At 35.0% G+C, this 15282-nt stretch overlaps 1 protein-coding gene across 6 annotated transcripts in view; it reads right to left on the bottom strand.

Annotated features, from left to right (window-relative positions):
* The window catches only part of PPP4R4 (protein phosphatase 4 regulatory subunit 4), a 66146-nt gene that overhangs the window by 4654 nt on the left and 46210 nt on the right, over positions 1-15282 (bottom strand). For 3 of the 6 annotated variants that reach the window (XM_090141545.1, XM_090141549.1, XM_031593050.2), the window contains 11 exons: positions 14845-15027; positions 12098-12203; positions 11182-11329; positions 9105-9249; positions 8235-8276; positions 8069-8143; positions 5706-5781; positions 5176-5256; positions 4778-4871; positions 4309-4379; positions 3426-3573 (listed from right to left, as the gene is read on the bottom strand). In XM_090141545.1, coding sequence (XP_089997671.1) covers positions 3426-3573; positions 4309-4379; positions 4778-4871; positions 5176-5256; positions 5706-5781; positions 8069-8143; positions 8235-8276; positions 9105-9249; positions 11182-11329; positions 12098-12203; positions 14845-15027 — 1169 coding nt within the window. Of the gene's footprint in view, positions 1-3425; positions 3574-4308; positions 4380-4777; positions 4872-5175; positions 5257-5705; positions 5782-8055; positions 8144-8234; positions 8277-9104; positions 9250-11181; positions 11330-12097; positions 12204-14844; positions 15028-15282 lie in introns of those variants that run through there. The other 3 variants (XM_090141548.1, XM_090141547.1, XM_090141550.1) reach the window with 3 other exon arrangements.

Raw genomic sequence — 15282 nt, 5'->3', positions numbered from 1 at the left:
CTCAATTATTTTCACAAAAGTTTTCTGCCTTAATAAGTGTATAGATGAGATGACACTCATTTACAAGTATCCATTCAATTGAAACTCTTACATAATTGTCATATTGTTCTCTCAGTAAGAGTTATTTCTGTCAATAGGATATATATTTTGATATTAATTTCTTTCTTCATTTAACTTAGAAAACATTGAAGCAGACTCTTTTGGTTATTTTGGGGGTTTTTTTTGTTCTTAAGATTATACATATTTCAGAAAAACTTTTCCTAAGCAAAGCACCAGAATTGATTTTCTAATCAAAAGAAAGATAGAAAGAAGTAGACCCTAAATGTATCTGTGGTCAAGATGGTCACGAGGATGCATTTGCAACTGTTGATCTGCCTACAGAGGGACCTGGATAGACTGGATCAATGGGCCAGCATTAAATGTATGAGTTTCAATAGGGTCAAGTGTCGAGTCCTGCATTTTGGTCACAACAACCCCAGGCAACCCTACAGGCTTAGGGAAGAGTGGCTGAAAATCTGCCTGATGGAAAGTACACCTACACTGAATATGAACCAGCAGTGTGCCCAGGTGGCCTGTATCAGGAATGGAATGGTGAGCAGGACTAGGGAAGTAATCCTGCCCCTGTACTCCGCACTGGTGAGGCCTCACCTTGAGTACTGTGTTCAGTTTTGGGCATTTCAGTTCAGAAAGGCCATTGAGGTGCTGGAGCAGGTCCAAAGAAGGGCAAAAATTCTTCTGAAGGGCTTGGAGAATATGCCCTACGAGGAGGGACTGAAGGAACTATGGCTGTTCAGTCTGGGGAAAAGCAGGCAGAGGGAATACCTTATTGCTCTCTTCAATATCTGAAAGGTGCTTACCTTTATACCTGAAAGTGAGAGTGGAGTTGGTCTCTTCTCACTGGTGACAGGACAAAGGGAAATGACCTTCAATTGCACCAGGGTAAGTTTAGGTTGGCTATCAGGAAAACCTTCTTTACAGAAAGGGTTTTTAGGCACTGGAATAGGCTCCCCAGGGAAGTGGTTGAGTCACCATCCCTGGATGTGTTTAAAAACTATTTGGATGTGGTGTTCAGGGACATGATTTAGTGGGGGGTTGTTAGGGTAGCATGGTTAGGTTGTGGTTGGACTCAATGATCTTTAAGGTCTTTTCCAACCTGAGCGATTCTATGATTCTATGATTTACCATTAACTATTCCCGAATTTGCACTTTTTACTATTTCCTTGTAGAACTGTCCCAGTTTTTTTTAATGGAAACAATTAATTACTCAACCAGATTACAAAAGAGAAACTGACTCTACAGTGTAATAGACACTGTGTTAACCTGAGAGATGCATTTTCCCATAAGAACATAGAAATTAAAACTCATGTTCAGAACTAAATGTAGGTCACCCTAAGCCCTCTTTTCTCTCTCTAAAAACCTTTTTCTTCCCCTGGTATATCCTCTTGCTTTCTCACACTAAGCATTTTTGGTACTTTCTGAACCAAAGAAAGCATTAGATCATTGTGCTTAACGAGATACCTGCTTTCAAATAGTCTGTTAAGGTATTCATGTGAGTATAGCACACTGAGACTGGAAGCCAGGTATCCTATTTTTCATTTTCCTGTCTGAATTCAAAGGTATCAGCTGCTCTCTATTACCCTTTTTTTTTTTTCTTTCCCTTTTTATTCAAACAAAATATATCAGTTTTTATGTTAAGTTACCAATAGAAAAAAAAATTGAAATAAGTGACCACCTACTGATGACCCATGAAAAGCAAGTACTGTGGGAAGTATTTCAGAGAGTACATTAAGCTTTGCCATGGATGGGGATAGAGTGCAATTTGACTCGGCACCTTCTGAAGATATTTTTGCTGTGAAAGCAACATATCCTTAACATGCAGTGCTCATTTTTATTTAGTACTCGCTTTCCAACTTTTTCTACAAAGAAAAAACACAGTTTTAGAAATACTTGGTGAATGCAAGCTTTTTCTTGTACAGTTAAGGTGATAAAATTTCAGTTGAGAAAGAGTATGAGACTGCATCATAATATAATGCGTACAAGTAGACAAACATTTTTGACAGTTTTTAAACTTTTGAGGGTTTTATTTTAGTTCTTTGCAATTTTTTAAGTTCACATCTGTGAGTAAAGTCGGGAGTATTGTTTTGACTTGTGTTTTTTTAGGGAAACATTGAAGTGAAAAAATAGGAGTACATACAGATGCTAATTTCTTACAGAATCATTAAGGCTAGAAAAGACCTCTAAGATCATCAAGACCAACTATCAACCCATACCACAATGTCCACTAACCATGTCCTTCATTACCATATCTACACATCTCTTGAGTTTAAGTCACCAGAAAGAGTGATAACACTGTTGTTTCCCATTGACACCTGGAAAATCAGGTCTTTCCTCTTCCCTGTCTAGTGTAGCCTCCATATCTCAGCTCCATTATCTTTGCCCAGCAAGTCATAGTCTCAAATTCTGGACACTCCTTTTATTCTCAGTCTCTTCTACCATTTCAGACTTCTAAGGCCCTTCCTTTTCCGCTAAAGGATTTTCTGTTGTACTCAAATCTACTAGTCCCAAATAACTTCTCTTTATGTATCTGGCTCCTCCACTTTCTCCACTGTGCTTTGGCAAAGCAAACACTTAGCAAAGAATAATCTCAGTTTGAGTCCAAAATTATAGCTGGTCCAATGACAGTAATTCAGAACTACAAGCTATTGTGCAAAAGGAATCTGAAAAAAAGCTAGCTACTACATTCTACAGAGGTTTGACTGAGTAAGTACCCAGAGATTTTCTAAGAAAATTGTTGCATTCCTATTACAGGAGCAAACAAATTTACTTTTCATTTTAGTCTTACAAAACGTTGAACTGTTTAGGCTGATGTTTACAGATAACCATCCTGACAGAGATGCCTAAGATACTTTTTTTTTTTTTTTAAATCTAAATGGTCAACATAAGGCAAAAAAGGTACCCTTAGTAACAACTACCATTACCAATTCGCTATAATTCTTAAAAATTCATCATTGAATGCTTAGATAGTAATACATAAACATATATAAACACACAAAAAGAAGGAAAAGGAAAAATTAAATACATGCATTCTATTTCTCCAACTACAGGGAGCTAAATCACAGTGACTGTAAGTATTATAAACCAAATGCATTATCCTTCACTTTGTCCCTTTTCACCTGCCCCATACTTTACCAGCTGAAAGTGAACACATGCAAAGCAAATGACGGGAAATACTAATTAAAAAGGGAAGGTAAAGCAATCTTAAAAGTACTTGTAATTGCATGCATCGCATTTCTATCCTGTTATTTTTTGCATTGAAAAACCTTGTTAAAAAAAAACATAAATATAGGCTTAATTTTACAGCGCTCTTTGGAGTCCCCAAAGATTGTTACCCATAAGTTTAATCTGACCTCTTGTCTACCACTTACATGCTCATCTTTCGGGACTGGCTCTCTTTATTTCCATTGTTCTTTTGGTCAGCTGAGTTAAATGAGTTGCGAGAAGCTATGAGGGAGGAACTGGTAGAGAAGGTAGCATTCCCACTGTTACCAGTGGAACGAGTCCGAAACGAATCATCTGAAATAGAGTTGAAGTTTAGACAAAGGATTTTGTCTGAAAGCAAACAAACAAACAAACAAACAAACAAATAACAACCAGGGAATGAACAGAATTAGCTGCTTTTTACTATAGCAATAGTGGGATATTTCCTACAGGAATAATCCAAATGATTAACTTGCTGTACATGAATAGTTTCCACTTAACTTCTTAAGTAATTTTATGAAAAATCAGTTAATTATCTAATGTATACTGGTAGTGAATGGAAAAAAGTTCCTCCTGAAAACAATTTATCTCATTCTCATCTCTAATCTAAACTAATCATCCAAACTCTTCAAAAGCAGAGAGGGCGAAAGGCATTGACAGTGGTCTCTCTCAATTAATTTGTTAGAAGTTGCACATGATATGTCTTTTTTCACGTAAGACAGGCAGAGACAAATTGCAAAAGCAACTTTCTTCTTTAACTAAAATGCCAATCAATGAATCATCTGAATCAAGAAATCAAGAAATGCCAACTTCATGTTTAATTTCACTCTTTGTAACTATAACTTTAAATAATAGGAAGTAACAAAAAATAAATTAAAAATCAGAAAAATAGACCAACTAGACTAAAACTTAAGTGCTCAATCATATGGGTATCTATTGTTTTATGTTCTTTAGGAATATAATATCTGTTAGCATGCCTGTTTGATGGTGTCCACATACTCAACCACCTCACAAAAAATGAATGTATGTATAACGCAATAACCTACTTACCACTAAAGGATAACATACAACCCTTCCCCATTCCTGATAGTGAAGATGTATACCCTGTAGCAGAGCTTTTACTTAAAAAACAAACAAAAGAAAAAATTGTAATTACTCTTCTCAATATTATAATTTTCCATCCTGCTGTTTGATAATATTTGAAGTTATTTCTAAGTTTACCCGTAAAAAATTAAATGAGAAAGTTATGCTGACATTTCCTAAACAATTTAGATCAAAAAAATAATATTGGAAACAAATTCATATATGATATGGTATAAATTAACTTAAAAGGAATTCTGAAGAATTTGCAGTATGCCTTAAGATGCTATTTTCTCCCTCATTTCAAAATTGTATACTTTACCCAATTAAACAGAGAGCTGAAAATTTAGGTCACAATACACACTGAATTCTAGAGATTCAGGTGCATGTATTTCTTAACAGCTTCCTATCAGTTAAGCAATTAATATAAAAAAGATACTTAGAACACTTGTCTATGTTGCTGTATTTTGGATGCAGTGCTTGAGTACTGAAAGACTGGCTTCGAACCAGCTTGGATTTTTTGTCTTCTTTGCCTAAAATTATAAGTAATAAACAATTTTAGTGTGGAAATCATTGCATTTACTCAGTAAATTACACCTATTAATAACATATTCTATCAACCTATGTTAGCTGAAGAAACTGATTCAAATACCTCAATAATAAGTAAGCATTATGTTACCTATTACAGACCAAAGAATAAAATAAAACTAAAAGGCAGTAAATCCATTCCATTCTAAGAACAAATTATTTTCCTATTTGCTTAACTGAAACTCTGGCCCACAGAAATGACAGTTGGGCTTTAACCACTTTCTAGGAGGATTTTTAAAGAATCCTCACCTGTTGAGGTACCAGAAGAGCTACCAGAAGAAGAAAGAGTCATACTTTTTGTCAACACTGACGATGCTTTATTATCTCTACCTAAAAAAGAAAAAAAAAAAAAAAAAAAAAAAAAAAGCCTAGTATGAATATTCCTTTGTGTTAAATAGCTTTACTTGAAATACAAAAAAAGGACCACAGCATACACAGCATATTACAAGTCCAGCAGTGTGCAGAAATAATGTTTAATCCAGTTCTACTAATATTTCAGAAATATCACTGACAAGCTTTTAAATTACATCCTAAAATGAAAGATATTAGAGAACTAAAAGCTGTCAGATGCTTCATTAATAAACTCAAAAGCTTTCCTTCTAGCACAATTAGGCCAATTTTCATAAATATCTTTAGAAGAATGTAGGAAAAACCTTTATTTTTTCTAAAGTTCTGGTATTAACAACATAAATAGCATCTCCTCTCTGCCTCCTTTTCTCCTACCTATATAAAAGTAAGAGGAAAATACATACAAACAATATGCATACAAATAAACTTACGTTTCTTTTCAAATATTTTATCATTAACATTTGCAGATCTCCCTTCATTTTGCTGCTTCTCTTTTTCTAATTGTTCCTAAAAAATGAATAACTTACTTTAGTATTACTCATGCCATAATAATACTACTACTACCACTACTACTATTAATAATAATTGTTTTACAACTAGGCTGGAAGTTTTCAAAAAAGGGCATGTTTCCAACTCACCAAAAAAAAACAGTTAATTTCTGCTCTTTTCCACATAAAGGCTCTTTACTACAGAGCCTAATGAATATCCAGAGAACAAATTAAGTAGTACAGAGTGAAATCAGAGTACATTTACTATATAAATCACACCAAAAACGTTGATTTTAATTACTAAGGAGCCTCAGAGATAAAGTTCCCATTCAAAACTTTTCTTTGATAGTCAAACATGCACAAAATACTAGATGTGACTGAAGTACACAGAGATACTAGTCCAACTGTAATTGAATATATTATTAATTCAAATATCAATTAATATTTTTCTCAAACTGTAAAGTGCATCACATACTTTTTAAAGGCCTAAGATAAATATCCAAAGTTGACATGTCTTTATGGAAAACAAAACCAAATATTAGAATACTTCAATTTTAGGGAATATATTACCTATATTACCTAGCCTTAGAATACCTTCCAAAAGCACATCCACATACAGGATATGGTATCAATAAAGCCCTACACATAATTTCAAGCAGATATTCGTCTCAGGATTCTTGGTCAATGAGTTTCAATCTAAGCTCAAAAAACTACAATATTAGCTTATCTTCTTTACTATAATCAGAATAAAAATGCAAAGTGAACCCAAATTATTCTAACAACATTCTTTTGTTTCACTTTAATTACCATCTAAGTGATTAAAAAACTAAGTAAATCTCCACACACAAAAACGGGTAAGTAATTCAGGTCAAGGTTGCTGGAATACAAATTCTACTAAGTCACTTACTAAAATTAAGGAGAGTTATTAATAATCTTATTAAGCACTATTAAAATCTGTAGCTTCTCATCTATTTAGGATTGTGACATGCCACAGTTCTCTGTGTACACCACCAATTCTTCAAAAGTATGCCTCTCAGAATATGGCAAGTAAGATCTCTGTGATACAGAAGGTACGTCCATATCTATCTCACACATGACAGAAACACAGGCACTCTTCTGCAGTCTAGCTATAGAAACAGGGTAAAAAAAATAATGTTATCAAAGACTAAAACACAAGGCTCGCTGGAAACTATTTTGCCACAGCCCTCCAAACGCTTCCAGTATAAGAAACAGTAATTGTACCTGCCCCAAATGTGCTAAAGCTAAGATCAAGACTTGAAGGTGTGTACAGATGAGTATGTATCCTGAGAACAAAAGTTTGAACCTTGAACACAAGGATGTATATGAGACACATATCATGAATTAAGAAAACTAGCATTGCAAGAGAAAGCCTATAGCACCTCCTGATAAAGTAGGCCACAAATGTAGGCTTTGTAACTATTCCATTGAGGAAACACCAACAATTTCTTGACAGTCTTGAATCTATTCTGGCTCACTGTAGAGAAGCTGTTCTGCAAGAAGTCAGAAGAACTGTGCTAATGAAACTTGGCCTCTTCTTAAGTCTGTTGGCTTCTTGGCTTGTCACACACTAGACTGCAGAGGAGGGCCACTGTCCTTGCAAGACATCCAGCTCAGGCTCTGTGAAGACGTATGAAGCGCCTATTGTCTCTTTTGCTTACAGTCACAGCGGATGATAATTAGGTTTGTAAGCAGGAGAAGTATTCTGCAGACTTCTCTTCCAAATCCTAAGTATTTTGTAGTTGCTTTTTTTCTGTAAGACCTACACACAGACTCCCTCTTGTCAGGTTGCAGATGTCCTTTTCTGGCTAACAGGGAAGTCTGTAACATCTACATCACCTCCTTCAGCATCCTTGTAGAAAAAAGATGTTATGATTTTAAGTTTGCTTATGGAGGCTGTGTATGAATTCTGACATGTTTCATTACTGAACTTAGTACATCATACATACCTGACAAATCAGTAAGTTCCCTGAAGATTTCAAAGGTGCATTGTAGTTCTAAGGACTAAAGAACTACAGAGGAGTAATGTTTGAATATTTATTAAGTAATTCCAATTGACCTTTATAATTGAGACAGTGAAATTTTGGTAGCAAAGAAAAAGAAGTTGCATGATATTTTGAAGGACTTATCCTTATTTTAAATTGTAAAATGAAATCATACACAGATTTTGAACTACTGAGTTTCTCTGTAACATGTGCCTTCCCTACCTTAAAATTACTGCCTCAGTAATATTTAGCTACAAACTACTGAAAAAGATAAAGAAAAGACATCGTACTGATAAAATATACCATTTCCAAAAGGAGATGTTCTTGTCTTTCTTTTTCTTGGTCCAATAAATCATTTTCGTAAAATCTTTTCTGAAACTTCAAAATAAAATCAATAAAAATAAAAGATCACTACATGAAAATGGGAATAAAAAGTAGTTAGTAAATACTAAAACTAGTAAGTACTTACAGCATCTAAAGAGATATCCATTCTGTCCAATTCTAACACTGTCTATAAAGAAAATCAAAGTATTATTTATCCTTACTCAACAGCAACCCACACTTCTAACTCAGAATCTGTGGAGACAAGAAAGCTTAAAATAGTGGTATTCAAAATTAAGCATGTCCTTTCTTCCTAAACATTTGAAGCTTATGCTTGAATATTTGTGCTACAAATGCTTAATTTCAAGAACTGTCAGAGTATTTTCAGAGCACTGCTAAGCCTCACACTGAAGGATTAATAGACCACCAATACGCAACTCAAAATACACTAAAAGGGAGCTTGGAGCAAAGGCCTAAGAAGTAAGACTGAAAAGATAACTGAATCAGAACAGGCAGATGCTCATCCAGTCCCTCCTGCCGACTGGCCCCATGAGAGAACTACCTATTTTAGCTACTCCACAGCTTCTTTGAGGCTGAGAACAAGCATGACTTAAATTGTTTTGTGAGAATTTTACTTTATAAAGTTATTGTAACATTTGAAAGTCCTGCAAATGCTTTCTCTGTTTTTGTAAGATAAAACCACTAGCCCAACACATTTACCTAGAAGGCTCTTGATGATTTTTTACTAGGTCATCCTAGTCCTGTCGAGCCATATCTATTTTTTCACTGACACACAATCTTTAACTCAAGTCACTAGAAAATAACTGCAATGTATGTAACCAAGAAAACACCACCTCTCTTAAATTTGATAGAACGCATTACATCTTCTCTTAATTGTCCAAAATTACAAATAGTCATTAGAGGTCTTTAGTTTCCTGATCTTACATTAAGAGACAGAAAGCAACACTTTGATCATCTTTGCCTTTTAACAGTAACCCCAATACAAAATGTTGCTTACCCTTTTTACAATAGTCAGGACATCTTTGTCTTTCTCTTGGCACAAAAGTTTCCGTATGCATAACTCCAACTGCTGAAGCAAATGTTTATCAGTGGGAATCTTCAGAGTAGATTTAACTTTTGGCAACAAATAGCACAGCTTGATTCTACCAAAGGAAAAGAAAATCACCTTTTGATACAGATTGTTTAATAAACATTAGTTTTTGATTTGCATGCTACCATTTGACTCCAAAAACCTAAACTCTGAAGACAAGGCATGTAGTTATTAAGTGTTATTATTCAGAAGCAATTTCTGCTTACACACTGTTTCTAGATATGCTAAAATATTTTCGAAAAACTTGTTCATAGACTGAGACCACAGTCACATATTTGTAGTTCAACAGGTTTTTTTTTAATATTTTTTTAAACCTCACAAGATAAGCTGACCTCTAGGTTTTCAAAACGATCTACACACCCAGTAGAAGTTATGAGTTGCTATACGGAGTGAGGATGCAATTCCAGAAGGCAGTAAATGCAGGGAGAAAAATTATTTATACAAATTAACCCAGAACAAATTCAAAGTTAAGAGCCTTTCTGGTCTGACAACCAGGCGGTGCACTTTCATTTGTTATTACAGTGCCTCTGTGTAACTCAATTGTGGGTGCTTCAAACCAAATTCCATAAGGACTGAAGTAATTGATCTGCCTTAATCCCCAGATACTGCTTCTGAACAGATTGTATGGAAAATGTATGCATTTCTTTTTATACATTTAAAATTGAAAGGCACTGTGGATTAAATAAAAAGAAGTTCATACATTTAAGAGAAACAAAATACTCTGCATCTGATCTGACTGCAACTGCATAGCAAACTGGTTTAATCTAGAAGAATTAAACTTAAAAAAATCAAGGACAATATGGTGATAATCTCTGCCGTTCTCAGATTCTACTGTCTTTGCTCAGACAGTCCTGTGTCAGGGAAGATAGCTTTGTGATGAACAACACTAAAAAGATCTTTCTTATACGAATTTTTCCTGTTTTTTATACCTTCAAAATACTTTAACCTTCACAAAGAATTATGACAGAACACGGTTAAAGGACTATAAGTCAATTAAAGTTTCCATTAAATTTTAATAATATATCAGTATAGCTTTCAACTGAAATGCTTTTAAAAGCAATAAGCTACTTATGATGACAAAAAAATTAGGGTTTTTTTTTTCTTTTTTTCTGTTATTATCTTAACACAAGAATATGAAATGTACATGTAAAAAAGCCAATGCTTTGAGGTTTGGGACCCTGTTGAATTAAGATGTGGTAGCTATAATAAATACAAGATCTACTTATACACTGATTGCTTGGCAATAAACTGAGTTTAGTGAACTTTACTGAATGCACACATGTATGCTCACATAGGTCATCATTATTAGATATCTAGACTTGTTAAGGATGACAACATGAATTACTCACATCAGAAACAAAATCACACAAAACACATGACAAAAGAACACCAAAACAAAATTTTCTTATTAGTAATAGCTACTGAACTGCCTGGTCTCAGACTACTTAGGGAACAAAAAAAAATAGTCACTATAAAATTAAAGAAAAAATACAGCATAAAAATGAAAAATGTACTAAATCCTCTTATATCTTTCTGTTCTTTTTCAATTAACTTTAACAGTGAAGTAGAAAACTTCCACATAAGATAAAGCCTATGCTCACTGTTAAACTATGACAACTGAAATAATTACTTGTGTTTTTATCTTTATATATCAGTATGTTGAAATTGATGGAAATTAATGGAAAGTGAAGTAACGTCTGTTTCCTCAAACACATGAAATAGTTTATTTTTTTCTTCTTACCTAGTGCTGTCTCCTTTTGATCAGCACTTTTGATCAGCTCCCCAGACACTCAGACTGACCTGCTTCTGTGGTTTAATGTCGTGCCCATACATTCTCCACAACTTTAGAACTGGTCACACATAAGGCACTGCACGTTCTTATTTAAGCCCAGTTATTTAAAACAAGCCCTAAATAATACATTAACAAATATTACGGTTTTTATGTTTTTCCCCCGTACATTGTTACATATTCTTAGTACAGTACCTCACATTTGCCACTGGGTCATGTGTAAGTTCAAGCACAGGTAGAAAGAAGTATTTACAGAAGAATGATTTTGAAAAGAGTTCCATAATGAATTCACAAGTATCTAAAAAACGAAGTCTGTTCCAATAACTTTTTCCTTGGCCCAGTTCTGAAAAACAACAATCCACAAATATTATCTGTAAAACATTTTTATTGTCAGCTAAAACACGTTTCTAAGGTTAGCATTTGACTCAAAGATGATACTCTTCAATGAAAGCCTAGGCTCTGAACTCAGTAACCGTTTATGCCAGTGAGCACTTTTGTCAGATATCCAATCTGTTCCTTTAATCATTTGAAAAAATGAACAATAGCAAATGAGCTAGTTTCTTTGTTGAACAAAGCCTGGTATGCCTTTCAGACGATGTCACGCACATTAAAATTACTCAGCAAACATTAAAAATTGTTAATGAGCATAACTGAACCTTCTAATCTGTCTTTAAAACACATAACATTGGCCAGAAATTCCACTTACTCATCTGACCAATTTATTCAAAAATTAATTTCTGGGACATTTTATTCAGCACTTCTTAAGTGCTTCACTTCTTAAGAAGCCTTCAGAGAATCATACTTCTATAGAAGAACTCGGGTATGCACTGCAGCGCCTCTTGCCAAACAGTTTTGGATTCAAGAGGTAGGGTTGGAGGGGCACTGGTACATTATCAGTTCCCACATTGCCTCTTCCCAGTTCTTTCACCCAAACATATTCCTCGCATATCCAACTTTTGTTCTGAGTGGTGAAAGAGTGAGCAACCGAATATCTTCTAAGTGTAATCCCACCAACGATGTCAGGAAATTCCACTGAATGCATATAACCATTAACCGATCTTCAGCCAACACCACCTCGCATCTCTAAGCAAACAAGGAAAAATTATCTTACGTTCAATCAATTTCTGAATAACCTCATGCCTCTGTTCTTGTTTGCGATTATAACGTAAATAAACACAGAGAGTTCGAGCAGCTGCTTTTTGGACTGGAAGGACATTCTTAAGAGAAACAAAGGAAACACAGTCAAGATTAACAGGCATTCAGAATTTCATCTTTCTTCAGTTCAATTTTAATTACAAATGCAATCTTTTCAGATTTCTATTACTTTTTATAACCCAAACTCTTCTCAAGCTGAATAGATTTATAGTTGCCATAACAGACTGCTTTTTAAGTGCAGCTATTTGCAAAATGCTTTTTTTACTGGGAAATTTGGTCCTGAAATTTTAAACTTCCAAATGTTTCAATCAAGTATAATTTATATTATACCATTTTATCTTCACTTCCCACAAGGCTTTCTCTCTACACCGAGAATAAAGCCTAGGACTTAGCACAGAAAAGAGCAGCCTAGCATGGAGAATGGAAGAATAGGAACATTGGCGAACTCAAATACAATTCCTGTGAAGCCTGTCAACATACAGAGTTGTTATGGAAAAAACGTAAGTTATTTGGTGTCTATTAGCAATCAAGTTATGTTTGTTATGCAAAATCAGATCTTGTGTGAAGATTATGCCAATACAGGATATTAACTATACATGCTTTAATTCAAATATCAGAGGCAAAACCAAAGAAATAAAAGCTATATTCAATGATTTTAGTGAAGTTATGGTTGATTTATTTGAACTTCCACCTCCTATTTCTGTTGCTAAATAAGAAATCCTGATTCAATCTTCATTTCACCTTTAGAAGAATAAATATAAAGCATTTAGGCATTGCAATAATATGAGGACTGATCCAAAAGTCATGCCTCCTATTTTATGATGTTGGCCTACAACACCAGAGGCAGATGGTGGTGGTATGGTAGTAGAGGTTGAACCTTCCCACCAGTATTCCATTACATTTTGTTGCCGTGAGACAGATGGCAGCAGAGGGTCACTCTGACAAAATGGCATCTGACATGGGAGTGTGGATGAAGCAAAGGTGCAGAATTCAGTTCATCCACACAGAAAGAATGGTACTCATTGACATTCATTGATGCTTGCTAAACATTTATGGAGAAACAGTGGATGTGAAAAAAACGAAATAGTGGGTGGTGTGTTTTAACAGTGGTAGCAGTGACATGAAACACAAACAGAATCCAGAAAGCCGTATACAGCTGTCACACAACAAAGTGAACCACAGAATGGTCTGGGTTTGGGATCATCTAGGTTCCAGTCCGCAAGCAGAGCATCTCAATCAGCTCATCTATGCAAATCAGAGAATTACAACCAGGGAACAGCATATAGAACTGAATATCAGCTTCAATGTGTTGAAAAAGATGGTGGTAACATTGGAATATTGCAAAGTTTGCTCAAGGTAGTGAAGGCTCATGCAGAAACAGAAAGAATATCATATGCAAGTTTGTTAGGACCCATTAAACCATGAGGAAGCTGCAGATGGCAGTTTCCTGGACAACATCATTACCAGTGACAAGAAGTGGTGCCACCAGTAGAAGCTGGAGTCAATATGGCATTCCATGGAGCGATGACGTGAATTACCCATCAAAGAAAAAGTTCAATACAAGTGCACTGTCTTTTTGTATAGGAAAGTTGTGATCCTCCTGGATTTCCTGGAACTCAGGATCATCAACTCTGACCACTGCATCGCAACACTGACTAAGCTGAAGGAACTCCGGAACTTCCAGAGTCAAACCAGAGAAGATAGTCTTTCTCTTGCACCATAATAATGCCAGACCCCATACCATTTTGAAGACCATGGAGCACAAGTCCTATCTTGGCTGGAGTATCCTACCACTCCCACTGTACAGTCTGGATTTGTCACCTTCTGATGTCCATCTGTTTGGGCTGATGAAATATGGACTGCATGGACAACATTTTCCTAACAATGACACCACCACAGCAGCTGTGAAAAACTGGGTCACCTCCACTGGTGCAGATATTTACGAGCATGGCATGTAGGCTCATAATGTGTAGCTAATGGTGGTGATTATATTGAAAAATAGTGCTTTGTAGCTGAGACTTTGCTCAAAGTGTTGTTATTCTCTCTGTATCTGTTGTTGTTCCAATGGAAATAAATAGGAGGCATTACTTTTGGAGCAGCTTATATACATCTTAGAATAAAATAGGTATAACATTAGTGAGAAAAAGGAAGTTTAGACAACTTATGAGAAATTTCTTTATTCTTTCTAACTTGTTTATTTACTTGATTCTTAAATTATTCCATGTTTGGAAGGCATCTGCTATATTGTGGGTGTTAGAAAACAGAACTTACAACATCTTCTCTTAAAACAATTTTACTCTTGAATCAATTCACTACAATTTCAGATCAGTAGCTCTAAATGATTGCTCACTTTTAGACTTAAAGTGTTCTCTCTAAGAATGGAACATGATGTAAAGTAATCAGTGAAACTAGGGAAAAGATTTTCAATTTACTTAGAAGCAAACTGATAATGAGCACAAAGAAAGGAAAGAAGAGTGTTGGGAAAGGAACATGATAACCTGTCAATACAAATTCTGCTCCTCAAATTAGGCAAAAGAAGTTCTCAGCATTTTTTCAGCCTTATATGAAATAAAACAGTCTGATATACCATATGCAATGAGAAATATTACTTTAAGATAAATTTATAAATAATGCTAAAAATACCTAGTAGTAAGTGTTCTAATTACTCTAAACAAATGAAGAACCAGAAAGAGGCAGGCTCACGTTTGTCAAAATGATTGTCAACATTCTGTGAAGAAAACGGTAATAAATCTGGTCACTTGATATGATTTGAGGGAGACACGCATATTTTTGTAGTAACTTCTCATGAGTTCTCCACTTTAAGGAAGCTGCTGCTCTCTGTTCTGCTGTTGTCAATGCAGGAATCAAGTCAGGAATAGACAGTAACTAGAAATAAAAATAGAAACATAATTTTACACCTTCTACCTGCATGGCACATTACTAAGCTTTAAAAACAAGGCACAACAATGTAAGGAAGGAAAGATTTTAAGTGGCCAACTACTTCCTCTACTCAGCCAGAATCAGCTACACTGTGACAATTTTCAGTAGGTCTCATTTCTTTTAATAAAACCTGATCAGGATTACATAGCGTCGCATACATGGTAAATTCTACTGGTAACTACTCAAAAATCTGTTCCAGTG

The sequence above is a fragment of the Phasianus colchicus genome, chromosome 5 (genome assembly GCF_987193195.1).
Source record: "Phasianus colchicus chromosome 5, bPhaCol1.hap1.1, whole genome shotgun sequence".
NCBI lineage: Eukaryota > Metazoa > Chordata > Aves > Galliformes > Phasianidae > Phasianus > Phasianus colchicus.
This window is presented reverse-complemented; position numbering and strand designations above follow the sequence as displayed.